Source organism: Macrobrachium nipponense, chromosome 38, assembly GCF_015104395.2.
Source record: "Macrobrachium nipponense isolate FS-2020 chromosome 38, ASM1510439v2, whole genome shotgun sequence".
Classification (NCBI taxonomy): Eukaryota; Metazoa; Arthropoda; class Malacostraca; order Decapoda; family Palaemonidae; genus Macrobrachium; species Macrobrachium nipponense.
The window spans coordinates 10,683,846-10,708,609 of NC_061098.1; the positions used below are offsets into that span (position 1 = coordinate 10,683,846).

Consider the following 24,764-nt stretch of genomic DNA (forward strand, 5'->3'; position numbering starts at 1 on the left):
ATTGAAGAAGACGTGGGGAGAAGCTTCAAGGAAAATTCTTCTTTCTGTCCAAGAGCAGCTAGCCTCATTGGTGGGAGTTTTGGCTAGAGATCCTCCTCATAAGAAGTGGACGTTTCTCTTCCGATCAAGAAGTCTCGTCCTCTCTCCCCTGCCAAACGCGAGGCGTCTTTCAGACCAGAAGCTTCGTTCTCCCAAACTAGTAGAAAAAAGATTTTCTTTTCTTTCTAGATCGAGAGCGAGAGAGGCATATACCAGACAGCGAAGCGCAAGTACAAGAACTGCGCCAGCTATAAACGTGGAGGCGTCTTTCAGACCCATGAAGCTTCGTCGCCCAAAAACTAGTAGAAAAATGAGTTTTCTGGTCTAGATCGAGAAGCGGAGCAGACAGGTCATATAACGCAGACGCGAAGCGCCAAGACCAAAGACGCCAGCTAAAACGTGAGGCGTCTTCCAGGCGCGAGGCGTCATACAGAGGCGTGGAATCAGCCAGACGCGAGATTCCAGCCAGGACTTATTCCGGACGTGAAGCGTCATCTAAGCGCGAGGCGCCAGCCAAGTTTTTGGTGCCAGCCAGGACACCAGTTGAGTGCGAGACGTCTTCCAGGCGCGAGGCGTTTACCAGACTCTGAGGAGTCAGCCAAGCGCGAGGCGTCAGCCAGGACGCTCGGCGGACGAGAGGGCGTCAGCCAGGACGCTCGGCGGACGAGAGGCGTCATCCAAGCACGAGGCGTCATCCTTATATGAGGAGCCGCCTAAGCGTGTGGCACCAGCCAAAGCGGGAAGCTTCTCAAAAAGCTCAAACTTTTGTGAAGAGGAGAGATTATCACTCCCTTAGTCCCTTTCCTATCAGGACTTTGTCTCCCCCAGAGGAAAGACGTCCTGATTTTTCGACGGAGTCTCCTCTAGACCCCGAGTTAGAGGAGAACTCAGAAGACGAGAATCGTGGAAGGGAAGGACTGTCAAGCTACAAAGTCTTGACAGCCCTGCTTCTTGAAGAATATGAAGACGCTTTAACCCCTGCCGCCGCTCCTCCTCCTCCGCGCTCTCTGTTTTCGAGCGCAAAGGCTAAGAAGTCTTCGTCTTTTCTTAGAATGAAACCCACCATTTCTATGAAGAGGGCTCTTCAGTCTTTGAATTCGTGGATGGATTCGAAGAAGGAGTCTAGGCAGGACGAGGTCCTTTCTGCACGCCCACCCCCAGTGAGACTCACTGGAAAAAGGGGCATTTGGTATCAGACGGGAGAGAATATGGGCCTTTCTCTCCCGTCTTCGGCTGAAGCGGACTTTTCGACGTTAGTCGATGCGTCGAGAAGACAAGGTTTGAACTCTGCCCGTGTGACTTGGGGCATTTCAGAACTGGATCATCTCCTCAAGGGGCTCTTCCATGTATTGGAAGTTTTCAACTTCTTAGATTGGTCCCTTGGGGTGATGTCCAAGAAGGCACATGACTCAGAAGGACTCGACCCAGAAGTTCTCCTTTGTATACTGTCGTGTATCGACAAGGCGGTACAAGATGGCTCTTTAGAAATCCTCCTCTTTATTTGGAGCGGACTGCTTAAGAAGAGGACAGTCTTCAGTGCTTTTTTGACCAAAGCGGTCTCCCACTCTCAAAGAGCAGCACTGTTGTACTCTCCCTTATCGGACTTTTTGTTTCCTTCTCAGTTAGTGAAAGACATTTCCCGATCATTAACTGAGAAGGCGACTCAAGACCTTCTTACCCAGTCATCAAGGAAGAAGAGACCTGCGACTGCGGTGGAAAAGAAGAGGGACCGAGTACGTTGGTTCAGCCCTTTCGAGGAGGCCCTACCTCCAGAGCACCCTCAAGAAGGAAGGCTCCTGAGAAGAGAGGTAGGTCTGCCTTCCGTCCCTTTAAAAAGGGTAAATGATGCTTCTCTCCTCCAAACACCAGTAGGTGCCAGGCTCTTAGAATTTGCGGAAGCCTGGGCACGTATAGGCACGGACGCCTCATCTTTGTCCATGATAAGGAAAGGATACCTTATACCTTTCCTCGACAGTCCTCCCCTAACGTCAACTCCGCGGGAACTGTCAGCCAAATACAGGGACCCTGTACTGAGGGATACTCTTTGACTGATGGTGGATCAGATGTGGGACAATAGAGCGATAGAACTAGTACTGGATCAAAACTCCCCGGGGTTTTACAATCGCCTTTTTTCTGGTTGCAAAGGCCTCGGGAGGTGGAGACCAGTACTGGACGTCAGCGCTCTGAACAAATTTGTTCAGAAGGAGAAGTTCTCCATGGAGACTTCGGCCTCAGTCCTTTCAGCTTTACGCCAAGGAGATTGGATGGTGTCTCTGGATCTCCAGGACGCCTATTTCCACATACCAATTCACCCTTCGTCGAAGAAGTACCTCCGTTTCATGGCGGAGGGAAGGATCTTTCAGTTCAGGGCCTTGTGTTTCGGCCTGTCCACAGCTCCTCAGGTCTTCACAAGCCTGATGAAGAATGTGGCAAGGTTAAGGTTTCTTCACCTAAAAGGGGTGAATATCTCTCTGTATCTGGACGACTGGCTCATCAGGGCCAGATCAGAGAGACAGTGTTTGGAGGACCTTATTCTGACCATGAACTTGATCAAGTCGTTGGGATTACTCGTGAACCTCAAGAAGTCGCAGCTGACCCCCAGACAGAACTTAGTCCATCTGGGGATTCAGATGGATTCTCGGGGTTTTCGAGTATTTCCTTCGCAAGAGAGACTCGCGAGAGGCTTGGAGAAAGTCTCTCTCTTCTTAAGGAAAGAACGGACGTCGGCGAGGGAATGGTTAAGCCTTCTAGGAACCCTTTCCTCGCTCGAACAGTTCTTTCCTCTAGGAAGACTGCATATTTGTCCACTTCAATTCTTCCTCAAAAGGTCTTGGAGTTGGAAGACAAGAAATCTATCAGACGCCTTTCCCATTCCAGTGGAGATGAAGCCTCACTTGGAATGGTGGTTGCCCCCATTGAAGGAGAACAAGGGAATCTCCATGAAGGTTCAGAACCCAAACCTAGTGTTATACTCCGACGCGTCGGAGAAGGGTTGGGGAGCAACGTTAGGCTCGAGAGAGGTGTCAGGCATCTGGGAAGCAGCACAGGCGTCCTGGCGCACAAACTGCAAGGAGCTCTTTGCCGTACATCTGGCTCTAAAGAGCCTAGAACCTTTGGTATCGAACCAAGTTGTTCAAGTGAATATAGACAACACCACAGCGTTGGCCTACATTCGGAAACAAGGAGGGACTCACTCCTTGTTCCTTTACGAACTGGCAAGAGACCTACTGCTTTGGACTTCCCAGAGGAATATCTCCCTGCTTACGAGATTTATTCAGGGAGAAAGGAACGTAAGGGCGGACAGGCTCAGCAGGAGGAACCAGGTCCTTCACACAGAGTGGACCCTACACTCGGAAGTGTGTCAGAGTCTCTGGTCTCTTTGGGGGACTCCTCATGTGGATCTCTTCGCCACATTCCTTTCCAAAAGACTGGAGGTATTTTGTTCGGTGGTAGAAGATCCCAGAGCTCTGATGGTCGACGCCTTCCTACTAGACTGGTCTCACGTAGACGTCTACGCCTTTTCACTGTTCAAGATCCTGGGACTAGTTCTAAAGAAATTTGTGGCTTCAGAAGGAACATGGATGACCCTGATAGCCCCCTTTTGGCCAGCACAAGACTGGTTCACAGAGGTGGTGGAGTGGACAGTAGATTTTCCCAGATCCCTCCCAAGAAGGACGGATCTTCTCAAACGACCACACTTCCAGAGGTATCATCAAAACCTCCCCGCTCTCGCTCTGACTGCCTTTTGACTATCGAAAGACTTTTCAGAGCGAGAGGGTTTTCTCGCAAAATTGCAAGCGCGATTGCGAGAGCCCGCAGAGCTTCCACTAGACGAGTATATCAGTCAAGTGGGAAGTTTTTAGAAGGTGGTGCAAGTCTAAGAAGTTGTCCTCCTCCACTACCTCTGTGACGGAAATCTTCTTGAGGGAAGATTCGCATCTATCTGTACCCACAATAAAGGGTTACAGAAGTATGCTTTCTGCAGTCTTCAGGAATAGAGGACTAGATCTAACAGAGAATAAGGATCTCCACGATCTCATAAGATCCTTTGAAACTACGAAGTCGTCGGGGCCAGCTCCTCCTAGCTGGAACCTTGATGTAGTTTTAAAATTCCTTTCATCTGATAAGTTCGAACCTCCTCATTTGGCATCTTTTCGAGACCTGACTAGAAAATGTTTGTTCCTATTAGCTTTAGCCACAGCAAAAAGAGTTAGTGAACTGCATGCTCTAGAGGATAAAGTAGGATTTAAGGGGGACTCGGCCATTTGCTCGTTTAAAGCTTTATTTCTGGCTAAAAACGAGAATCCCTCGAATCCCTGGCGTAGGACCTTCGAGGTTAAAGGGGAAGGTTTATCGAGTCTCATAGGGAGAGAGGCAGAAAGATCTCTTTGTCCTGTAAGAGCTCTGAAATTCTATCTTCAGAGAAAACACCAGATGGGGGGCTCGACACAAGGTCTTTGGTGCGCGGTAAAAGACCCCACAAGACTGATGTCCAAGAATGCTCTAGCGTTCTTTGTAAGAAGCGTCATTACAGATGCGCATAAGATCTGTCCTGACGACGCTTTTCGACTTCTAAAAGTGAAAGCTCATGAAGTAAGAGCAGTAGCGACATCTCTTTCGTTTCATAAAAATATGTCGCTAAAGAACATCTTGGAAGCGACATTTTGGAGATGCAACTCAGTATTTGCATCTCACTACTTGAGAGATGTTCGTGTGACCTATAAGAATTGTTTTTCTATAGGTCCTTTCGTGTCAGCGGATACGATCCTGGGTATAGGAGCTAACACCAATCCTTAATTTATACATACCGTCTATTAGATATGTTCTAGACTTTCGGCTGACAAAGTGCAGACGTCGCACTGGCGGCCAGTCACTATTGTTCAGTAAGGAATTCTTGTGATATCTTATTAGATGAGTATCATTATTTTTTTTTTTAAATTATGTGTGTGTGCGTGATGTGTTTTTGAGTTATGGTTGTTGTGAAGAGTTTGGGGATAATCGGAACAATTTTTAATACTAACACGGTGGTTAGGATCAGGTGGTCGGGATTGGTTGTGTGCTCCTTCATAAGGTGTATTGTCATATAAGTGGATCAGCATCCATTGACAAAGTCCTTTCAGGCTCTGCCGAGTAAGCGGATAAGACCCCATCGGCAGACCCACAAGAACTCTTGGCCATAGATCATATATCTCGCTAAAGTTTCTTGAGGTGATGCAGACTCCTGGGCAGTACCCACGAAGTCTACCACCTATCAGGTAGGAACCAAGGTTTATTTATACCTACAACATACGTTGTTTACCTGTCTATTCCATAAGTAGCTGTCTCTTACCCTCCACCAAAGGGTGCCAATCAGCTATGTATATATCTGACAGGTAAGTTGATTGTATGAAAATGATATTGTTATGATACAGTAAAGTTTCATATATACTTACCTGGCAGATATATACGATTAATGGCCCACCCAGCCTCCCTGCAGGAGACAGGTGGATGAGAGAAAATATGATAGAAAACGGGAATGGTTCCTAGTCCTGCCACCCAGGGCAGGCCGGTAGATCACCTGACCTACCTGTAGCGAGTGGCGCGAAATTTGAATTTCTGTCGGGGACGACGGAGTCTTAGCTATGTATATATCTGCCAGGTAAGTATGTATGAAACTTTATTGTATCATAACAATATCATTTTAACTAGATAGTACGTGCAGGGTAGTTAAGTTTTTGAATGGAAGAAATATGGAACAAAAAATGAAGTATATTGGCTTGGCCAAATAATGTGAACAGAGAACACTATTGGGTCACCATACTAGCATGTTAAAGTAAATCTCTTTCTATTGCTTGAGCTGAATTGATATTTAACAATGTTTCACTACAGGTAACAAATCTCCTAGTAGACCGTCTTCCTGTGTTTGTTTCCTCGGGTGACTTAGAAGTCCAGGAGAGGGCATCCTGTATCCTTCAAATAGTTAATTACGTTCAGAAGTGTCACAAAAACGGCGAGAAAATTGGTGCCGACCTTGCACTTCTACTGTCTGGAGAACTAAATCCTGTAGCTCCCAGGGCTCAGAAGAAAGTGCCAATTCCAGATGGGTAAGATAATTTTCTGTTCATTTTTTGTTAGTTTTTGAATGGGACTAGACCTAATAATCAGATCACCGTTGCTTGCGCCATATGTAAGCAATAATAGGGTAGTGAGATATAACACTTTCATGTAACAGATTTTTTAAATTGTCATCTTCAAGCAAATGGCTTTCCTGTTTATATATGTTAGTGTGAAAATATTGTTTATAGGAAGTTTCAGAATACACCAGTCTTCACAAATAAGTGGCATCAGTGTGAAAGTATTTTTTATTCAATTCTTTACTTGACCTCTACAGCTTGGACTTAGATGCTTGGATCAATGACCCACCATCAGAGAGTGAAGCAGATGATGATGAGGAAGATGGAGAAAAGGCAGATATCTTTGTGAAATCAGAGTCGTCCTCTAGAGAACGAAAGAAGGAAAAGTATGAGCCAACGGAAGATGAACTGCAGAAAGTAAGTACTAGTGATATTCAGGTGTGATGAAAATTTTATTCATGAATTTGGAGTATAATTGTTCCTCTTATGTCAGTACTCTGTATAAGTTGGAACCTCTACTTGAAACTTGGTATAAGGTAAGTAACAAGTTTACTGGTGGTAGTGGGCGAGTGACTGAAACCCTCTTCTCACCTGCCATCAAGCATTTTTTCATGCTGTGTTCTGACTGACCATCAGGTTGAAACTTCTCTCATCTTTTATATATATATATATATTTTTGTGTTTTTTTTTTTATTCAACTTGAGAGTTGAAAAACAAAGTGTTTGTAGGATGTAAATGGATTTTGGCCACTTTTATGATTATTTCATACTGATAAAAAAAATTGGCCAAATCTGTAATTATTTGCTGGAGTTAAATTTGTACACGTTTATTTTGCCAGCAACATAATAAAATTAATAGCATTGTTGTCATTATAAAATGTACTTATAGAAGAATGTATAAATATTAAATTAATAAAGATTTTGGATAAGTATTGCTGTATCTCAGAATTTTTTAGTTAAATGTATTTTTTCATTTCATTTAGCTACGTGATGCTAGAAGAGCGGAACAGGCAAGCAATCCGTATTACGTCAAGTCACTGTCGCAATCATCGCCAAGGCCTAACCATAATAACATTCAAGTTGACGAGATTCCAGTAGCAGCATTAGATCTTAATGTATCTCTCAAGATACCAGGTAAGGTTTCTGGAAGCTTTTGCAATTTTATGATGAGTTTTATTTAAAGATTAGGTCGGTATCAAACTTTTTTTTTTTTTATGCAATGAAGAAAAGAACGCATGTAAATGGATTACATGGAATGTTAATGTAGCAGAAATAGCATTTTGAACTCTGTAAAATATCCTGGAGTAATATGATATTTATGAACATTAAAAATTTTCATGGAACAGACTTCCAAAAATTTTTTATAAAAAAAGGAAGGGAAAAGTGGGATTTGAGTACTATTTTGTCATAGAGGTACTGAACTGTTTAAACAAAAGGATCCTGTTATTAAGGCCTAAGTTGATTAAAGCATTTTGAGATGGACTACAAACCACAAGAGAGGGTTGAATGCTGAAGGAATAAGAAATATTGAGGGCTGAAATGCCATAAATAGGATGTTTAAGGGAAGAGGTAGACTGAACAGTTAAAATATAATGAAACTATAGGACATTCAGCAGGAGGAAGAGAAGAAACCATACCCTAAATGTTAGAGTGATCTATTTGGTCAGGGATGGAACTATCTCTGCTATTGGATAAGTCACTCTTATGATCAGTTAAGGCAACACCCAAATGTTACGACAAATATTAGGAATTATCTATATTATTGTCTTTAAAGATTAAATTTCTCATTTCAGGAATGACATCATTAGACAAATACCAAGTTGTAGATGGCTGGGAAGGTAGCAAGAAGCGTCATACTAAGAAACAGAAGAAGCGCAGTAAAAGAAGAGGAAGGGTTTCATCTAGTAGCGAAGAGGTTAGACACCATGTCAGAGATTTGATTTAATGTAGTGTAAAAAGACAAAGGTGAATGTTTGTTTTCTAGCAGAATTTAGTGGCCTTGTCTAGAGCATAAGATCAAATTCTAGCCAGGACATAATTTTTCCTCATTTTGTTATCAGGAGATGCCTCAGACGCACATAGTGAACACCGATGTGGGAGAAATGCCAGAGGGGGCCAATATCTCGGATGACAATGAACCAGATGACAGACCGGAAGACGACCCTCACAGAGCACTTGACATAGATCTTGATGAGTAAGTAAACACATCTCTCTCTCTTTCTTGAAAGTTAGTGGCGAGTTTCACTTTACTTGTTCTTGATCAAGCAATTCATTGCTTTGAGAGCAAATCATCCTATTTGATACATGCAGAACTAATTAGTATTTCAAAGTTATATTTTCATACAATCAACTTACCTGTCAGATATATACATAGCTAAGACTCGTCGTCCCTATGTATATATCTGCCAGGTAAGTATGTATGAAACTTTATTGTAACATAACAATATCATTTTGGTAACTGGGGGACATTAATCGAGTTAAGATCAATTCACAATCACTGCAGTACACCTGCTAGGGGTGCCACAATTCCCAAGACCTAAGTCATTTTGTAAACACTAGATTTTTTGTCTCCGAGTCAAAAGCTCTCTTTGATGTCTACGGAGATGGAGTTTCTGATTCCTTAATACTCTTGATTATTTCATTCATAATACTGAAAAACTTGGTAATAATTTGACACTAGTCCTTAGTCCATTTCCAGTTCACCGTTTCCACAGTGCAGTGCATCTATCCAGCAAATAGTTGCTGTCATTATAACCAACATGATTTTCATTGTTTTAATTATTTTTTCTATATTAACTATCAGCTTCCAAATCCTTCCTGCAAAAAGGATGATCAGTATCAGCATTAGTACATTTGCTTGCAGATACAGATGTTGCTTTAGGTGGCTTAGCTATAAAAGGGTAATGACTTCCCACACTAACTTAGGCAGTGTACTGGAATGGAAAATCTTTGGTTTGCTTATGGTAACTGTAAATATCTTAGAATGACAAAGAAAAGCATTGATGGCAGGAAAGGCAATCAAATAAGTATGTGAATAGTCTAACTTTGTGCTAAAACCATATAATAAATTGTATCTTAACAGTCTTCTTTAATAGCTGAGGTGAGGGAAAAATTTTACTAGATTCTTCAGTGGCATGTCAGTTTCTCATTGCTGAATTTAATCAATCTTCTGAAGCTATTGAAAATACTTCCCAGTATCTTAAGAATTTACCATAATTTGTTCACCTGTGATAGCAGGTGTGATTTTGTATGTTTGTGACTCAAATTTTGTATGTTTGTGACTCAAATGTTATATATATTTTCCTTTTTTTAACAGGCCCTTAGCGCCTAATGAAGTTCTTCCAACTAGAACACACTACGAGGTAAGGGCTAAGCCTCCAGAAGAAAATACAGCGAATCTCATCAGTGAAAGTCCCAGTAAGAAGAAGTCCAGTAAAAAGGCAAAACGGGAAAAACATAAAAAACACGAGAAGACGAAGAAAAAGAAAGAAGTCCAAGCGGAGGAGAAGCCACAGGAAAGCCTTATATTAGATTTAATCGATCCAATACAGGGAGTGTCGGTGTCTGAGGAGGCACCCACCACTGCTAACCATGTCAATGGAGTTCTGGAAACAGAGAGTGAAAATAAAGTAGCGGTAAGCGATGTAAGTTCAGTATTACATGTGTGCATGGGAGTGCGTCCGTGTGTACGATTCTTGCTTTGCCTTGGCGTTTCGTCATGTTGGAGTTTAAGGTGTAAGCATGATCTGTCATCTTTGTATTCACTGCTAGTGTAATTGGATTTTTGTGTTAAGCCTTCTGTATACTCTCTTTGAAACAAAATTGGTTTTAAAATAAGAGCATGTATATAAGTACTATCACTTTATTATTTCAGCTTCTTTTACAAGTAATTTTAAGTGTTGGTGTATGAAGGATACTGTGAGCTGAGCTAAATGGATATCCTGTGTTTCATCACCTCATTACATTTAGGTGTCTTCTTATGTGGTCTGAATATCTGGGACATTCCAAGAACTGCACTTCAGTCATATGTATTAGAAGAGCAGTATAGCTTATTGCATGTGCCACATGGTGCCTTTAAGTACCCATCAGTCACGTACCTCATTACTTTTGTCTGTAGAGCTGTTAACAGCTGGGCAAAATTTCCACATTGTTCCGTACTGCTGGGAGGATTGCCAAAACTTCTCTTTATTCAAGTTATTTCTTTCACTATTTCTTTATTATTTTATCATGTTTCTTCCCTTCTTTCATCTGTCTTGGGTGGTAATTTTTATATTTACAGGTTGACAAGAAGTGTTCTATCTCTGATGTCGGTCTAAAGAGTTGCACGGTTCTAATTTTTAAATCTCTCTCCAAAATAATAATTATTATTGTTTTCTTTAGAAACAGCACCAGTGCTATAATAGGAATTTTGTTGGGCATTTAAGTGAGCAGGCAGAAGTGAGGACTGTAGATATTCCTCTCTGTCTGTACAGCCAGTGGGTGATGTCAAAATGCTTAGTGGATGTGTGATGATTTCACTCAAATGGTCGTGAAAGATACAATGTTAATCTTCATTGCTTGTTGCAATTTTAATGCTTAGTGGAAGCTTTAAATGGTTGATGTTTTTTAGCTTCAAGTAATTTGTCGCCTTCTCAGCTTAATCCCTAGTCAGGGATGCTGTTTTAAATAACCCTATTATTCTGCTTGGAATAGGTATGAGAAAAATTGTGTGCTTTGCAGAACCATATCAAAGTTATTTAGGGATTGCAATAACAGTTATAAATTTAGAAATCATATTGGATAGACTGTTTACAAGTACCTGGCAGATATTTATTAGTGTGCTTATCTATTTGTAATTAAAGCAGTCTCATATGTACCTTTCTGTTATTGTGGAGTTGTGTGTGTGTGCATTGTACTCTCGAAATGTAAATGGTTGCAGCTTTGTGTGATTTTTTTTTTTAATGATTTCAGAAAGTGCTTACAGGTGAGCTTATGTGCTCTAGCAGCTGTGTAATCATTGAAATCAGATGTTTTCAGAAACTGAATAGGATCTTTCATCTAACTAGAAAGACTATTTTATATGTCATTTTAAGTATAGGCAGTCCCCGGGTTACGACACTCCGAGGTTAAGGCGCTTTTCAATTATATTCGTCAGGAATTATTTCCAGGGTTACGCCCCCTACAATGCTGATCTGGCAGAAGAAATATGGCACCAAAAATGCAAAATAATCAATATTTGAAGGTTTTTTGATGAAAAATGCAATAAGAATACAGTTTATATAATTTTCAATTCACCCAAAGCATTAAAAGTAAGGTTTTCTTAGGATTTTTGACTATGTTCCAGCTTACGATGCATCTCAAGAACGGAACCCGTGTCGTAACCCGAGGACTGCCTGTATTGAAATTCCTTTGCTCTGTGTAATCGATAGTAACCTAGTTGTTAAGGTTTTAACTTAGAAAGCCCAGTCAGAGCAAACAAAAGTGTACCTCCATTCAGGCTTCCTTTCTTCCATTTTACTGTCCAACCACTCCAACTACGTACTCCCTCTTTTCTGTCTTCAGCACTGAATGGTATCCAAGACAGTAACTGGGGAAGATACTGTGGGGAAAAAACTACTGTACAATCATGACATTGGAGGCCTAATGTGTCCTAAAACTTACAAAGATTCACACAGATCATACTGGCCAGAAAGTAAGGTGGCCAGATTCCTTTACCAATACATTTAAAATTTTATTTCACTAATTTCATGGTGCTTGAGAAGATGTTAATGGAATGAAATGCAAAAAATATCATTCCATCTTTGATGATTCCTGTTGGCAGACCAAAGTTTTATTATCCATTAGGTTCTTCCACAGATTATGCTTGAGTGGGGTGGGGCTCGGGTAACAACTTGCTTTTGGGGTGGGAGGGAGTTCCATGATTATCACACAAAAGATGTTGGAAGTACTTATAGGTACAATATCTCTCTACTTTATCCTGTATGATGGACAGCTTGAAGACAGTAGATAACTGAGCTGATGATATCTTAAGTCAAGTTAACATGAAGCCCAGCCCAAGACTTTTGCACTTGGAACAAAATATTCAAAATGTAGTCTCATAATGCTTTGAGATTAAGGGTTTCCTTATTTAAAGACATCACTTTGTTCTGGCCAGTCTGTTGTAAGTGAAAAAAGGGGTTAGTATTTAAGAAACATGAAAGTTTATTTTTTATAATTTTTTTTTTTCATATAAACTTTCAACTTTTAATTTGACATCTTATAGGATTCATCATCCAGTTTTGATTATGCTCAGTTTTCTACGTTTTTTTTCATGTGGAGGAAATTGGGTATAATTTTCTTTAGGTTGATGGCATGGTGAACATTGTAAATGTGGTTATTGCATGACTATTGGCATTTCAACCATATTGTTTTTTAAAAATACAAATTTTCATACTGGTAATCGGCTTTTAGTCTACTTAGCACTTGTTGTTCATTACCAAGTGTTGAACTTCCATGGTATTATCAGTGATGACAGAACCCTTACATTGGCACATGCATGAGTGTACATGAGCATAAGGGTAATGTACTGCGAATCATTTACAGCCTTCTGACGACCTGGCCTTTTGGCTGTCAAGTGATACTCCAGCTGCTGCTACAAAAGTAGAAGAGGAAGATTCATGTTTAGAAAAATCATCAAAAGAAAATGCACCATCAACAGCTCCAGAAATTTCAGACAAGCCAGAGGTGAGTTAGATATGGTGTCATTCTTTGCTCCATTTTATTTTTTCTAAATAAAACCATGATTCTACTGAAAATTGGACCTTCGTTTTCTACAGTATTTGACTGTTCTATGCCTGGCATTTTATATTCCAGTGTTACCCAGGCATAGTGTGTCAGTGCTCTGTTTTCAGAGCTTCCAGTTTTTCCATAGGTGAGAATTCTTCATATCCATAGGACTGGAAATACCACTAATATATTCCTACTTATTTTATGTTCTACAAAGAGAAAGAGAAGACAAAACATGATGTAGTTCTGGTGTTATTTTATGATCCTGTTTGGAATTTTGGTAGTGAACATTTTATCTTCCATTTTTTTATGTAGTCTTCAAGATTATCTCTTTTACGTTTGCATATTTGTATGTCCTGGAAATTCCTGCAGGACTTGAGTATTGTTTTCTTTTGAGTTACTGCAGAGAAGGTTTCATCTGATCTCAAGATGTCAAGAGGAGGAACCTAATGCTTTTTTTTCTGCTCTCTCCCTGGTGGTATTTGTAAATGGCAGCTTTTATTTGAAGTTAGCAAAATCAGGTTTTGAATGTCTTACATTGGAGTTGTGTTTTTCATTTTATCAACTTTATGGAACTGGCATTAATTTAAAATGAGTAGGTATTTTAGTTAAGAGAAAACTTATCTTTTAGCACATCAGCTTGGTATGTAACATATATTAGTTGATTGATGCCATGATGGCATCTGGTTTATTATCTTGCTTTTTTCACTTGACACCTTTCTTTTATCTTGACCAACCACAAGATTTTGTTTGTGATGCTTATGAAAATCTTATTATCTTTCATGTTAATTTCATGCTTGTAAGGCCTATGCATCCTTTCTTTCTTTCTTTAAAATTAGGTAGCTTAAAAAAATTTGTTTGCAGTAGTCCCAATTGTGAATGAAAGATACTGTTACATAGTATTAAAGTAGCACCTCTCATTGCAAAATTTTTTGTGTCTGAAGTCTTGCACTTATTCAATTCTGTTGTTTCCCTTCTTTGCTGTTCTTTTCATGTACAACTTACCTCGTTGGTTCGTGTTGTCCTTGGTAATTAACTTCCAATATTGACCTTTGTGTTTATTGTGGAAATTGTTGATTACAAGTATTCTGGCTTACATTATTTTATTTCTTGTCTATTTTTGTGTATATAGTAAGCTTTATGTATTTTGTCCCTATCTTCTATTTACATGTCATCTATATAGATTGCCTTCTGTACCATGTGTAATATTTTCAGAACTAGTTCACTGCACAAGTCTTTCTATAAAAATTGAGTCTGGTTATTCAGTTTTTGTTTAATGCTCTCTATACTGTGCATAATACTCCTTAGTCTTTTAGTTATTTGATTTTAACATGCTCTCTTCTAAAAAAATACTTTGTAAAAAAAATGAAAGTATAAATAAAAATAATAAAGATTTATTCATGCATTTATTAATATGATTTTTTAAAAACAGTGTGTATTGTACTTCAAGGATATTGATGTTATTTTTTCCAGAGCAAAACAAAGAAGAAATCAAAAGAGAAAGATAAGAAGCCTAAGAAAGATAAAGACAAAGAGAAAGAGAAGAAGAAACATGATAAGAAGAGTAAAAAGAAAGGTAAAGGTGACACGGAAGAGAAAGACAGTTCCAGTCGCAACAGAGCAGACTATGAGGAAACCAATGGTATATGTGAGGAGGTAGAAGAGGAACCTGTGATAGCCCAACCCCCGCCTTATCGTAGATTGCTTGCAGAAGATTCTGCTATTAAGTTGGTGAGTAAAATTACTTGCTGTATTTTTAGTATTTCACTTAATGTAAAATTTTACAGTTGTAAGGAATTTTCCTGTCTTTAAGTTTGGTAGTGAAACCCCTTTGTGATTTTGATTAAACTTAAACCTGCTTGCACATTCGAGATATCTTGAGTAATTAATGTGATAGCTGACTTACACATGAAAAACCACTGTAATACCAAATATTTTATTTATTTTGGTTTGAATTTTAATACTATTTAGTTCTTATTATAATTAACTTTTTTTTACAATTTTGTAGAACTTTCTTAAATTTTGTAGTATTCTGTAATTTTCAAAATACTAATACTAGTACTATTATACTTCAGTCATTTAATTACTTGTATCATCATCTTTCACCTGACAAATACTAATTACTGGTAACATATTGAAAAGTTTGATTGATTGATTTTGAAATTTAGGTCTTGAGGACCAAGCGCCGGAACCCGTCGGGATTATTCAGCGCCCTAATCAAGATGAAATATATAAATTAATATAATAAATTATGAATAAGTGAATGAAGACAGTGTTCGATATTTTCAGGTCTACTCTACGGCAGCCATGGATGGCTTGATGAGCCATGTAGTTGTAAGCATTACCTTCTCTAGCCATTGTGCAAAAGATATTACTAAGCTGGAACTTAGTATACCTGATACAAGTGCTTTAAAGATAATAAGATCAGTAAGTATATGCAGGGTTTCAAACTATTTTACAGTTAAGGACGTGGAACAACAAAACTTATAAAATGTCTTAATGTTGATTTACGTATACGGAGTAGTATACTGTAGTACGTAATGTGATCATAGTCGTTACTTTATAGTAAAGACCAAAACTTAATGCAGTTATTATATAAGTATACTTCTGTTACCACTTTGGTGTGGAATGTTTTATAAAATTACTTGCCAAATGCCAGTATTTGTTAATTAGAAATTTTTCATGTTGATTTCCATTATTTTGTAGGATCCAGATTCAGACATATTGAATCTCCCCTGGACTTTAGCTCCTGGGCAATCTCAAGATAGTCAGTTGTCTTTCACTACCGAGGATGATACCATTCCGCACAAGCTCAGGGGAACCTTACATTACACTCGGGTAACTGTAATTTCAATCTTGTCTTTGTAACATAACTTATGCAACCAAATATATAAATGATACATATAATTTTGTAAACTAAAACTTCTCTAGCACCTACACTAAAATATGTTCCTTTAGTAATGCTTACACTTATTCTCAATACTGTGCCAAAAATTTTGTCTAAGTAAATATAAAGGAGGTATAAAAATATGGTATTTCTTATGAAATCGCTTACTTTTCAGGATGGTGGCACCACCAGTGAACTATCAATAAGACTTGAGTTTCCAGTGACTTGTTTTCTCTCTGGGAAAACTGCAAGTTGGTCCACATTTACAGATCTTTTGGGCTCTGGGCAGTTGTGTGCTCGATCTTCTTTCACCATACCAGAATGCCAACTCACGTTTCCTGAGGTAGTATTTAAAATTGCTTTAGTTTTTCATATTTCAACTGAAAATCCTTGTAGTTAATTACAGTAAATTCTCTTATATATTGTATTTAAACAACCAGAACTTTCCTATCTGAGTTGTGTATTTGATCTCTGTTTATAATAAGTGTACATTGACAGCAGAGCTACAACAATATTGTATCCTTAACATTGAAGAAACTTTTCTTAATTTCCTTGTAAGGAAATGAAAGTATGTTATGTTAATGTCATGTATGATGATGTATATTTTACTTTGGCTTTCAGGTGTTAGAAACAATTTCTTGTGATGGGAGTTTAGCTGTAGTTGAATCTGTTGACCAGACTGCCTCTCTATATGGCCGATCTTTACGCGGTCACCATGTGTGTCTCCTAGTCAAATACCAGGTAGGAATTTTATTTTAAGGCCACTGTTCTGTGCACATTACTCTGTTTTTAGGGCTGCTCAAAACTATTTTACTTCCCACTTTAAGTTTTAAAGTACCAACTTAGTCAGGCAATGAATAAATAAAATTTTGTTCTAGGTTTCAAGTCGACTGACCATTGACGGGAAGAGCACGGAGGGAACGCTTCTTTCAAATGCCTTGGATCATTTGAGGACCGTCTTATCTCAAGACAAACCATCATCTTAAGGTAATTGATGTGGGAACTTGGTTGAGGAAGAATTTGTATCCGTGAGAAAGCAAAAATGGTTGAAAAAGCTCACTGGCATCAGAGCCATTTCAGTGGATGACTAGCGTTGTATGAGTAGGTTTTATACTACACAGTGTTATGTGAGGTTATATTATTCCTCTGTCATGTCTTCGACCTGTTTTTAGAAAGCAGATTACCTTGTACAGTACCAAGTCCTTCAGAAGGCAGAGTTCAAGAGAAGTGTAAATACTGTACTAATAATAATCACAGAGAGCTCAGAGTTCCTTCAAGTATAAGATCACTACACTTTAGTACTAAAGCCTTGATTTCTTAACGCGCTTATTGTTGCCATATGCAATACGGATAGGTTCTATTTAAGAATTAACTCAAAATGAGATAACAAATCCCAGTTTTTTATATTCTTAAATCAATGTTTTACTGCTTCTGAGAAAGGCTGAAACGAGGTAATTGGAGATAATTTTATTCCTTTAATAATTTTGTAGGAGTTATTATATCATTCGTATCATAATGTGAATAAACTTGAGAAAGGAACATCTGCTAAGCCCCATAATGTCAAAATGATGATTGGTTGCAGTTAACATCAGTAGAAAATAAATAAATTTTTTCATGAATACTGAATGTTTAGTTCTTTTGTCAGGCACCTTCTGCAAATTTTAATTCAGGGAAATTATTATAATTTATTATTGTGAGGGGGTGATACGTACTTCATATTTTTTTTTAAGTTACTGATTATATATCTTAAAACATTAGTTTTTTATAAATTCTCAAATCATTTGTCAGCACTTTAGTTTTTAAACATACCTAAGTAGTTTTGTCAACACTTTTCATGATCATTTTGACATACTGTCAGAAGTATTATTCCATGATTATTTTTTTCCTTGGTAATTTTTGTGTGGTGTTGGTGCTAGGAAGTGGTTGAAATCATTTTGCCATTTCATATCATTAGCTGGTTATTTACTAATATGTGTATGATATGTAAACTGCAGTTAACAGAATGTCTGGGGATTTATAGCAGAAACATAAAAAGAATTTGTGTTAAATTAACTTTTGCTATTTTCTCTGCATTATGTTAACAGTTTGGTTTGGGAATTTGCGGGGAAAATTTTGAACCTGGAAATGTATGATAATGTTAGATATAACCGCATTTCAAAATGTTAATATTTCTACCGATGATATTGCAGGTGAAATAAATACTGTGCCACTCCTGGTGGATGTAGATATCACTATGTATCTAATTTGGTGTGGTTTAGGCAAGTTATATGACTATACAGTACTTTACATGTCAAATTAAGGCTTTAGAATTAGGCACTGTTCTTGAGCTGTCTTAATAAACCTAAGGTATAGTGGGACTTATTTTTAATATTTAGTCTAGAATTACATCAAATTGCAGTGCAGTGTTACCATATATTTCATCCAGAAATTTTTACATCATCTCGTTCGAGGTCATATGTATTCGGAGGTAGACTGAGCCATTCATTATCACATGTAACATTCATCAACCAATATGATTATTGTAAATATTTGATATTCATCCATTTTTCATGAGAAATAAGAAAAAAAATTGATTTCATTATCTGTTTGTGTTTGTCTTGCTCTTGTGTTTGTCTGCAGTGCCTTTTTGTAAAAATGCTTGAATATTGGAGCCAATCTCTTGTCTGTCATTAACTGCTGGAGAGAATATTTATGAACATTTGCAGAGGAATGAATTGGGGTGAGCTCCTCATCGGGTTATGCTCTTCCTGTCGTAGGTCCTTATATCAGCTATTTCCTTACTTATCTAAGAAATACTGGCTTGACATTTTCTTGTAATGTAGGAGCTCCTATAAACCTTTGACACCATTATGCTTATCAGTAAACTACTGTACATGAGTTACCTTCATCACTTAAAACCAATATTCAAATATCCCTGTGATCATGTTCTTCCACGTAGTTGCCTCATTTTTTTATTCAGCTGTCAAAAGAATGGAACAGATAGTAAGATGTGATTTATTCCCCCTTTTAATTTTTGTAGCTGTAATAGCCAACACACTTCACCGTATAAAATTATTCCTTTTTCGTCTTTTGTCACAAGTGTTGCCCATTTGAGGATTGAAGATGGCTTGCACTGATGAACATGCTTTATGCATTGTCTTTGGCTTAAGGGCAGGCGCCATTGATATGCAGCATTAAAGAAACCATTCTCACAGAAGTTCCTGCCATTAGTAATTTTTTATGCTTCCTCTCAAATTAACTCATCTTAAAGTGTGCATACCATAGTAATATTGGTATTGGCAAATGTCTCTTGCATTCACAAGTCTGAATTTTGTTTTCTCGGAACTTTTGAAATACTGTTACTGAAGAAGCTCACATGAGTTGGGGATGCTTTTCATTGAAAGTATGAATACATGTAGGATTGTCTCTGATAGCGAGGATGTTGGTTTCTCTTGAAAATGTAGAGGATTTGTTGGAAGACTTCTTATAAAAGGATGGTGAGATTTTGGCCTGTATAGCATTAGCACTTGATCATGTAGTTGAGGGTAACATTAATGCAAGTCCTTATACAGTGCTAAACAGTTTTTTGTCACTGTTCTTCATTCCATAGCAGTGCAATATTTTTTATTTGGGTTTTCTCAAGAGTTATTGGAAATTAGTTTTTTCTACGAATTGAGTATAAAGAATATAATATTTTAGATGTGTGTGAATAATTTGTATTCAATGCCAAAGCAGTATATGCTGACATCTCTTGAAATCTCTTCTTGGTTCTTAAAAGCTTAAATCCAAGACTTTTTGTTAGCTCTTGAGTATGCTATCTTTCATCATACAGTATATATTACCTTTATAAACTTTCCAAACTCAATGTATGATTTGTTCATCACAAAATAATTTTTTTTTAAATTCGGCAAAACATTAAATGTAATTCTTTCAGTAACTAAACATCTTACATTTGAGATTCCTGGCTATGATAGTATTTTACACAGTATTTCACGTTGCATTTCAAGGCGGGTGGTTCAATGTAAACTGTACTACAATGTAGGACTGTTGCTCATGATAAAGCAACCAGGAATTGATAATGTTTCAAGAGTAAAAATACTTTATTTACAGTGAGCCAGGATTTAGCATACACCCATGTAACTGCCATTGCTTAAAGTGAGCCAGGATTTAGCATACATATATGTAACTGCCACTAATAACAAATTTTTAATAAAACACATTATTTTAATGTGTTTTGTTTACATAGGCACTTTTAAGAGTAGAAGTACCAATTGTTCTTCAATAGCAGGTAGCTCAAAAGTTGAAAGTGGTAACCCATTCGTTGTATGTCTCCCAAACGTTGCTGAATAGGTTATGATGGAAAGCATTAAAATTCTGTTCAGCATTTGTTTCTTCTCCCTCTTACTTATTGTAAATTTACACTTATATGATGACAGGGTCCGTATTGTTCAATATACATTTGTGTAATAAAAAATTTGTGGAATTCACAGGAGGAAAACTGGCATTTCCTATTTTTTGTCTTCATAGCAGAAATACATGTGCTGTTATCTGTTGCAGAGATAATTAGAAACACCCATATATTTTTAAGTAGTACATACTATCCTATTGAACGCTCTTGTCATGGATTATATTTTGCTAGTATAAAGAACTGTGGCGAATCCCTATTCCCTGCTAACATTAGTATTGAAGGTTGATGTACAAAAGTTTAATTCCTAATAGTAAAATCCATCATAATAAATAATGCAGTCGTAAAACTCTAAAGCTCACAGTAACAAATTAAAGCAGATCAAAGCCACTTTAGAGTACGTATCAGTCATCCATGAAGTAAATGATAAATATAGACTGCTTTTGACCTGGGTATTTCCCCTCGTATGACTGACACCTTACTGTCATCATTTATACATCCCACATTTCACACCCCCTCCCAAACTCCCTCATCACACTACTCTCTCAAATCCTAAGCTGTCAGCTATGGCTGCTTATTCTCTGCAATCTCTATTATTCAAGGAAGTTTAATGTTCAGTTTGTTTTGTCTGTCTGGTAGCAAGAAAAATATATAAGATTTTGAATGAAGATAGCAACGTGGATCTGGTGCCGCTGAATGATTGTTTTGTAGGAACCAAGATCACCATGATCATCTGCTTCTATATGTAACACCATGGTGTGTTGGACTTCTGTTTGTGAAATTCATCAGTCCGATAATTTGGCTTCAGTATTGTAACCACACTGCTTTTAACAGCCATATACATAGTAGTACTGTACTTTGCCAAGTGTGTACACAAATACATTCACAATATTTGCATCAGTATTCCAGAGGGTGGCTTTGGTATGCAACTTGTATCCAGTGTCCATTTGTAGAGTGCAAATAACATTACCTGTATAACATACTGTGAGAGACAGCCTTTATTTTAACCCAATATTGCACATTGTTCAAGAATACAAATCCCTTTGAGAGCATTTGTCAATCTGTAACACCAAATCTATAAAACTTTTTGTTTTAATTACTATAATAAAAAAAAGGAAAAAAAATTCATTCATACCACCCATATTTGAGGTCAGTATATGAGCTCCATGATCTGGCTGAACTAATCAATAGTAAATATAGTGTGCAGATTCCCTTCTCAGACAGCATTAGCAGCTACAATCCTCAGCAGTGGAAGTTTAGAAAGTGGTACAAAACCCAATAATGTTCCTTAATTGCAGCAACTATGACTTAACTAGCCAAACGGAACACTGCTTAAATTCAAAGGAATCTTTTGACACACACGGAGCTGCCGAGTGCCTCTTTGTTTTTACTGATAACTTCTTGATTCTTGGCAAGAGCACCCAAGTTTGGACAGGTGACTTGTTCATCATTGGGCTTAATTGAGTTTATTTCATGTTCTTCTGTGTGGTTATACAAAATGCTTGGAAGTTAATTGTTATATACCCATAACCAAAACATAAAATACTGACCTTGGCATTCTTCTGTCACCAGTATGTCTAAGAACATCAAAGACTGTACATACTTTCTTTGGTATCAAATTGGCATACTCTGTTTTTGAATTTACCGCATCAGAAATTGCAGCTTACTGTGTTCTTCCGGCATAGTAACTGAGCTTGGTACATATTAGAATTTTTACAACCATTTTAGAGGTTTCATTACTCTGCTAGTGATGTGTGTGTAGCATCCTCTTGCTGCTCTCTCTATTTTATTATTATTATATTCAAAGGAAAATACTATAATATTATTTGTGTACTGTGACAGCATAGCCAGTATAATAGCTGATGGACACTCATTTCCCTTCAGACAGGTTATCTGTATCCCATTTTCCTTGAAAACAAGACACTTATTTTTGAAACAGTGCTGGTTAACTGCCCTTATTTTCATATCATTATTCAAGTATTCACAACTTGTAAACTAGATCTGAATTTTTTCTATTACTTGTCTCTTGTCATCTGTAAACTGACTCTGAAGGAGAATTTTCCATGTAGAATCTCACGAAGTTCCTTAAATGGGAGTGGATCTAATTGTATGTGTACTTCAATATTTTTCAAACTTATTTACCTGGCTGATAAATTCATGTTAATTTACAGCTGACAAGTAATGATTTTTTTCTAATTGCACAGATTCAGAAATGATAAATTATGTACTGATTTTAGGTATTGATTGTACAATATTCCCTTTTTTTTACATGATAATTGATTACAATAATTAATTATGCCTATTTTCTGAGATTGTGTTTCAAATCCTGATCTACAGTAAGGCTTGTAATATACCGTCCCTTTCTCTGTAATTCTGTTTGGTACAAACTATGACATGTACCATGACTGTAGGGGTTAATTTATCAATACATCAAATATGAAAAATTGTCTATTACAAGTACTAATAATTAATTTGCAAAACATTATTGTTGCAACATCAAGCACAATATTAAATTGAAAAATCATTCCAATTAAGTTTCTCAACTACAATACTGTATAGGGCATTGTTATGTAGATACATGAAGTAAAGTAAATTCTTTTTTTATTAAATTTATATAAGTATATATAACATATACATACGTTTTAGCACGTATATATATGCTATATATTTATATATACTACTGACTAATATAAGGAAAATGCTTGTTAAACTGTTGTAAATATATTTCTCGAAAATTAATTGCAGTGTTTTATTTAGACCCAATAATGTTATTTTGAGGATAACGCTGAATTATTTGGCAAAACTAATTGTTAAGGAAATGAGCAAAAGAACTACTAGGTTAAGCGAGTACAAATTGTAGAAAGCTGACACTACTGGAAAGCAGTATCATTCATGTCGACAATAGGGGCTTTCCAAGTTAAGGATGTGATTACAGCCATAATTGAGAAGCATATCAACATACCTTTGAATAACTACGTATCCAGTATGCTTTTCATCTTTACATCTCCAGAGTTTGGTTTCTGGAGTATCTCTTTTCTTTCTTTCACATTCTTTAACATATAAATCTGAAAGTGGGATGGTACTGCTCCAAACTACTACTTCTGCTGGTAAGACTTCAGAGGCAATTCGATTGTATGTGTCAATATTTGTGATGTTATTTGACGATGCCTAAAAATAAGAAGAAAAGTACAGGAAACTTTAAAAACTAACATCTCAATCTATCAAAAATTACCCAGTAAAAATTCATTAGTGCTGGTCTGGTTAAACTAAGATATACTTAACTCTACCCAAAAGGCCAAAGTTTCAAAAATGCTTTAAATACTGTCTGTTCTGAAAAAGTAGTTATCCAAAGTTGTTAAAAACTTCCTATCCTATCTTGAAGAGATTAGTCATTCATAATTGTGAGATTACATGTTCACGAATCTATCAGATCCTGCATGAGAAAATTTTATCGAGGCATATTATAAAGAATTAAGTTCCTGTCTAACTTTCTTACATGAGTAAGTATTGCTCAAAACCTTTTACTTTCTCACAAATATTTGCTAGTTGTATTATTCTGTTGCCTATGAGAAGTGCTAGTAGTAATGTTGTAAGAGGTGAGGTTATGTTAAATTTTGTGAAAGGTTAAGGTACAAAAAAGACAGACAATACCAATGCCAAAACATGAACAGAAACTTGAGTCCTCTTATGAGATTTGCCTGATTCAAAGGGTTTTAAATAGTGATTCTGCATTAATTAATTATAACATTACAGGGAATCACGCTATACTATGTAAAAAAAATAAAAGTTTACACAGCCACATACTTGTCTAACAATTGATTATATTACAAGCAGGTTAAACCTTTCTGATGAATAAATGACTAGCCTACGAGTGATATGACTTGGCCATTAAGTTAATATATTCAGGAGTCCCAGCACTTCCTTTTTTTATGCAACCTCTGTCAGTCTTTCATGGTATTAGAAAAGTACTGAACATTTTACATTATCTTCCCAAAACACAATTACAACAGCTACAACATTCAAGTTAAAAAAAAAAAATACCCAAAAAACTTACTGGTAGATGATCAAGTAACTTGAAAACAACGGACATTCTCCTTGATAGTTTTATTAGCGAATCTGAGAGCGATGAAATATACTCCTTGTATAGTTCTGCTGCTTCTTCAGCTCCTATATTTTTGTAAATATCCCAAGTTTTATGGGTCCAGTGAAGTGCTGATCCTGCAATACAGAAAGTGAAGTTTTCTCTCCTTAAAACTAGGATAAATATATCTGGACTTATCTCTAAAAATAAAAGGAATTAACGCAGTACGGTTGCAGTGGGATTACTTTTAGTTATCAGAAAAGTCCATCTTCTGTTACGTCCACCAGAGAACTCGGCCAAAGAATAACATTGTAAATTCAATAACTGATTGATAATTCTGTCTTGGGTTAAACTATACTCATGACTATTTTTCTTTGGCAAAGAACTACAGTACTGTAGTATTTTATAAAGACTTGTGACAAGTGACCAGCTCCCCAACTTTGGACGGTAAAAGCATTTATCTAGAATATGACCAGAAACTAACTGTTGAAACACTTGGGTACTGTGCCAAAGGAAA

The 24,764-nt window shown here is 37.2% G+C and overlaps 2 protein-coding genes across 2 annotated transcripts in view; one reads left to right on the top strand and one right to left on the bottom strand.

Moving 5' to 3' along the window:
• The window catches only part of LOC135209622 (major facilitator superfamily domain-containing protein 8-like), a 101,540-nt gene that overhangs the window by 42,660 nt on the left and 34,116 nt on the right, over positions 1-24,764 (bottom strand). The window lies entirely within an intron of this gene.
• LOC135209476 (AP-3 complex subunit delta-1-like) lies at positions 741-21,602 on the top strand. The gene is made up of 14 exons (XM_064242132.1): positions 741-1,847; positions 5,908-6,122; positions 6,410-6,569; positions 7,135-7,285; positions 7,945-8,066; positions 8,212-8,345; positions 9,468-9,795; positions 12,713-12,853; positions 14,369-14,626; positions 15,185-15,322; positions 15,602-15,733; positions 15,958-16,125; positions 16,404-16,523; positions 16,661-21,602. The coding sequence occupies exons 1-14, from the start codon at positions 741-743 to the stop codon at positions 16,766-16,768; spliced, it is 3,282 nt and encodes a 1,093-aa protein (XP_064098202.1). The 3' UTR covers positions 16,769-21,602.

What these genes read in the sequence shown, in the direction of transcription:
- LOC135209476 (XM_064242132.1), top strand. Translation starts at nt 741, where the DNA reads ATGAGGAGCCGCCTAAGCGTGTGGCACCAGCCAAAGCGGGAAGCTTCT. An exon ending in TTTCATCTAGTAGCGAAGAG is followed by an intron (nt 8,067 to 8,211) that starts GTTAGACACCAT and finishes TTTTGTTATCAG; the next exon opens with GAGATGCCTCAGACGCACAT. An exon ending in AAATTTCAGACAAGCCAGAG is followed by an intron (nt 12,854 to 14,368) that starts GTGAGTTAGATA and finishes TATTTTTTCCAG; the next exon opens with AGCAAAACAAAGAAGAAATC.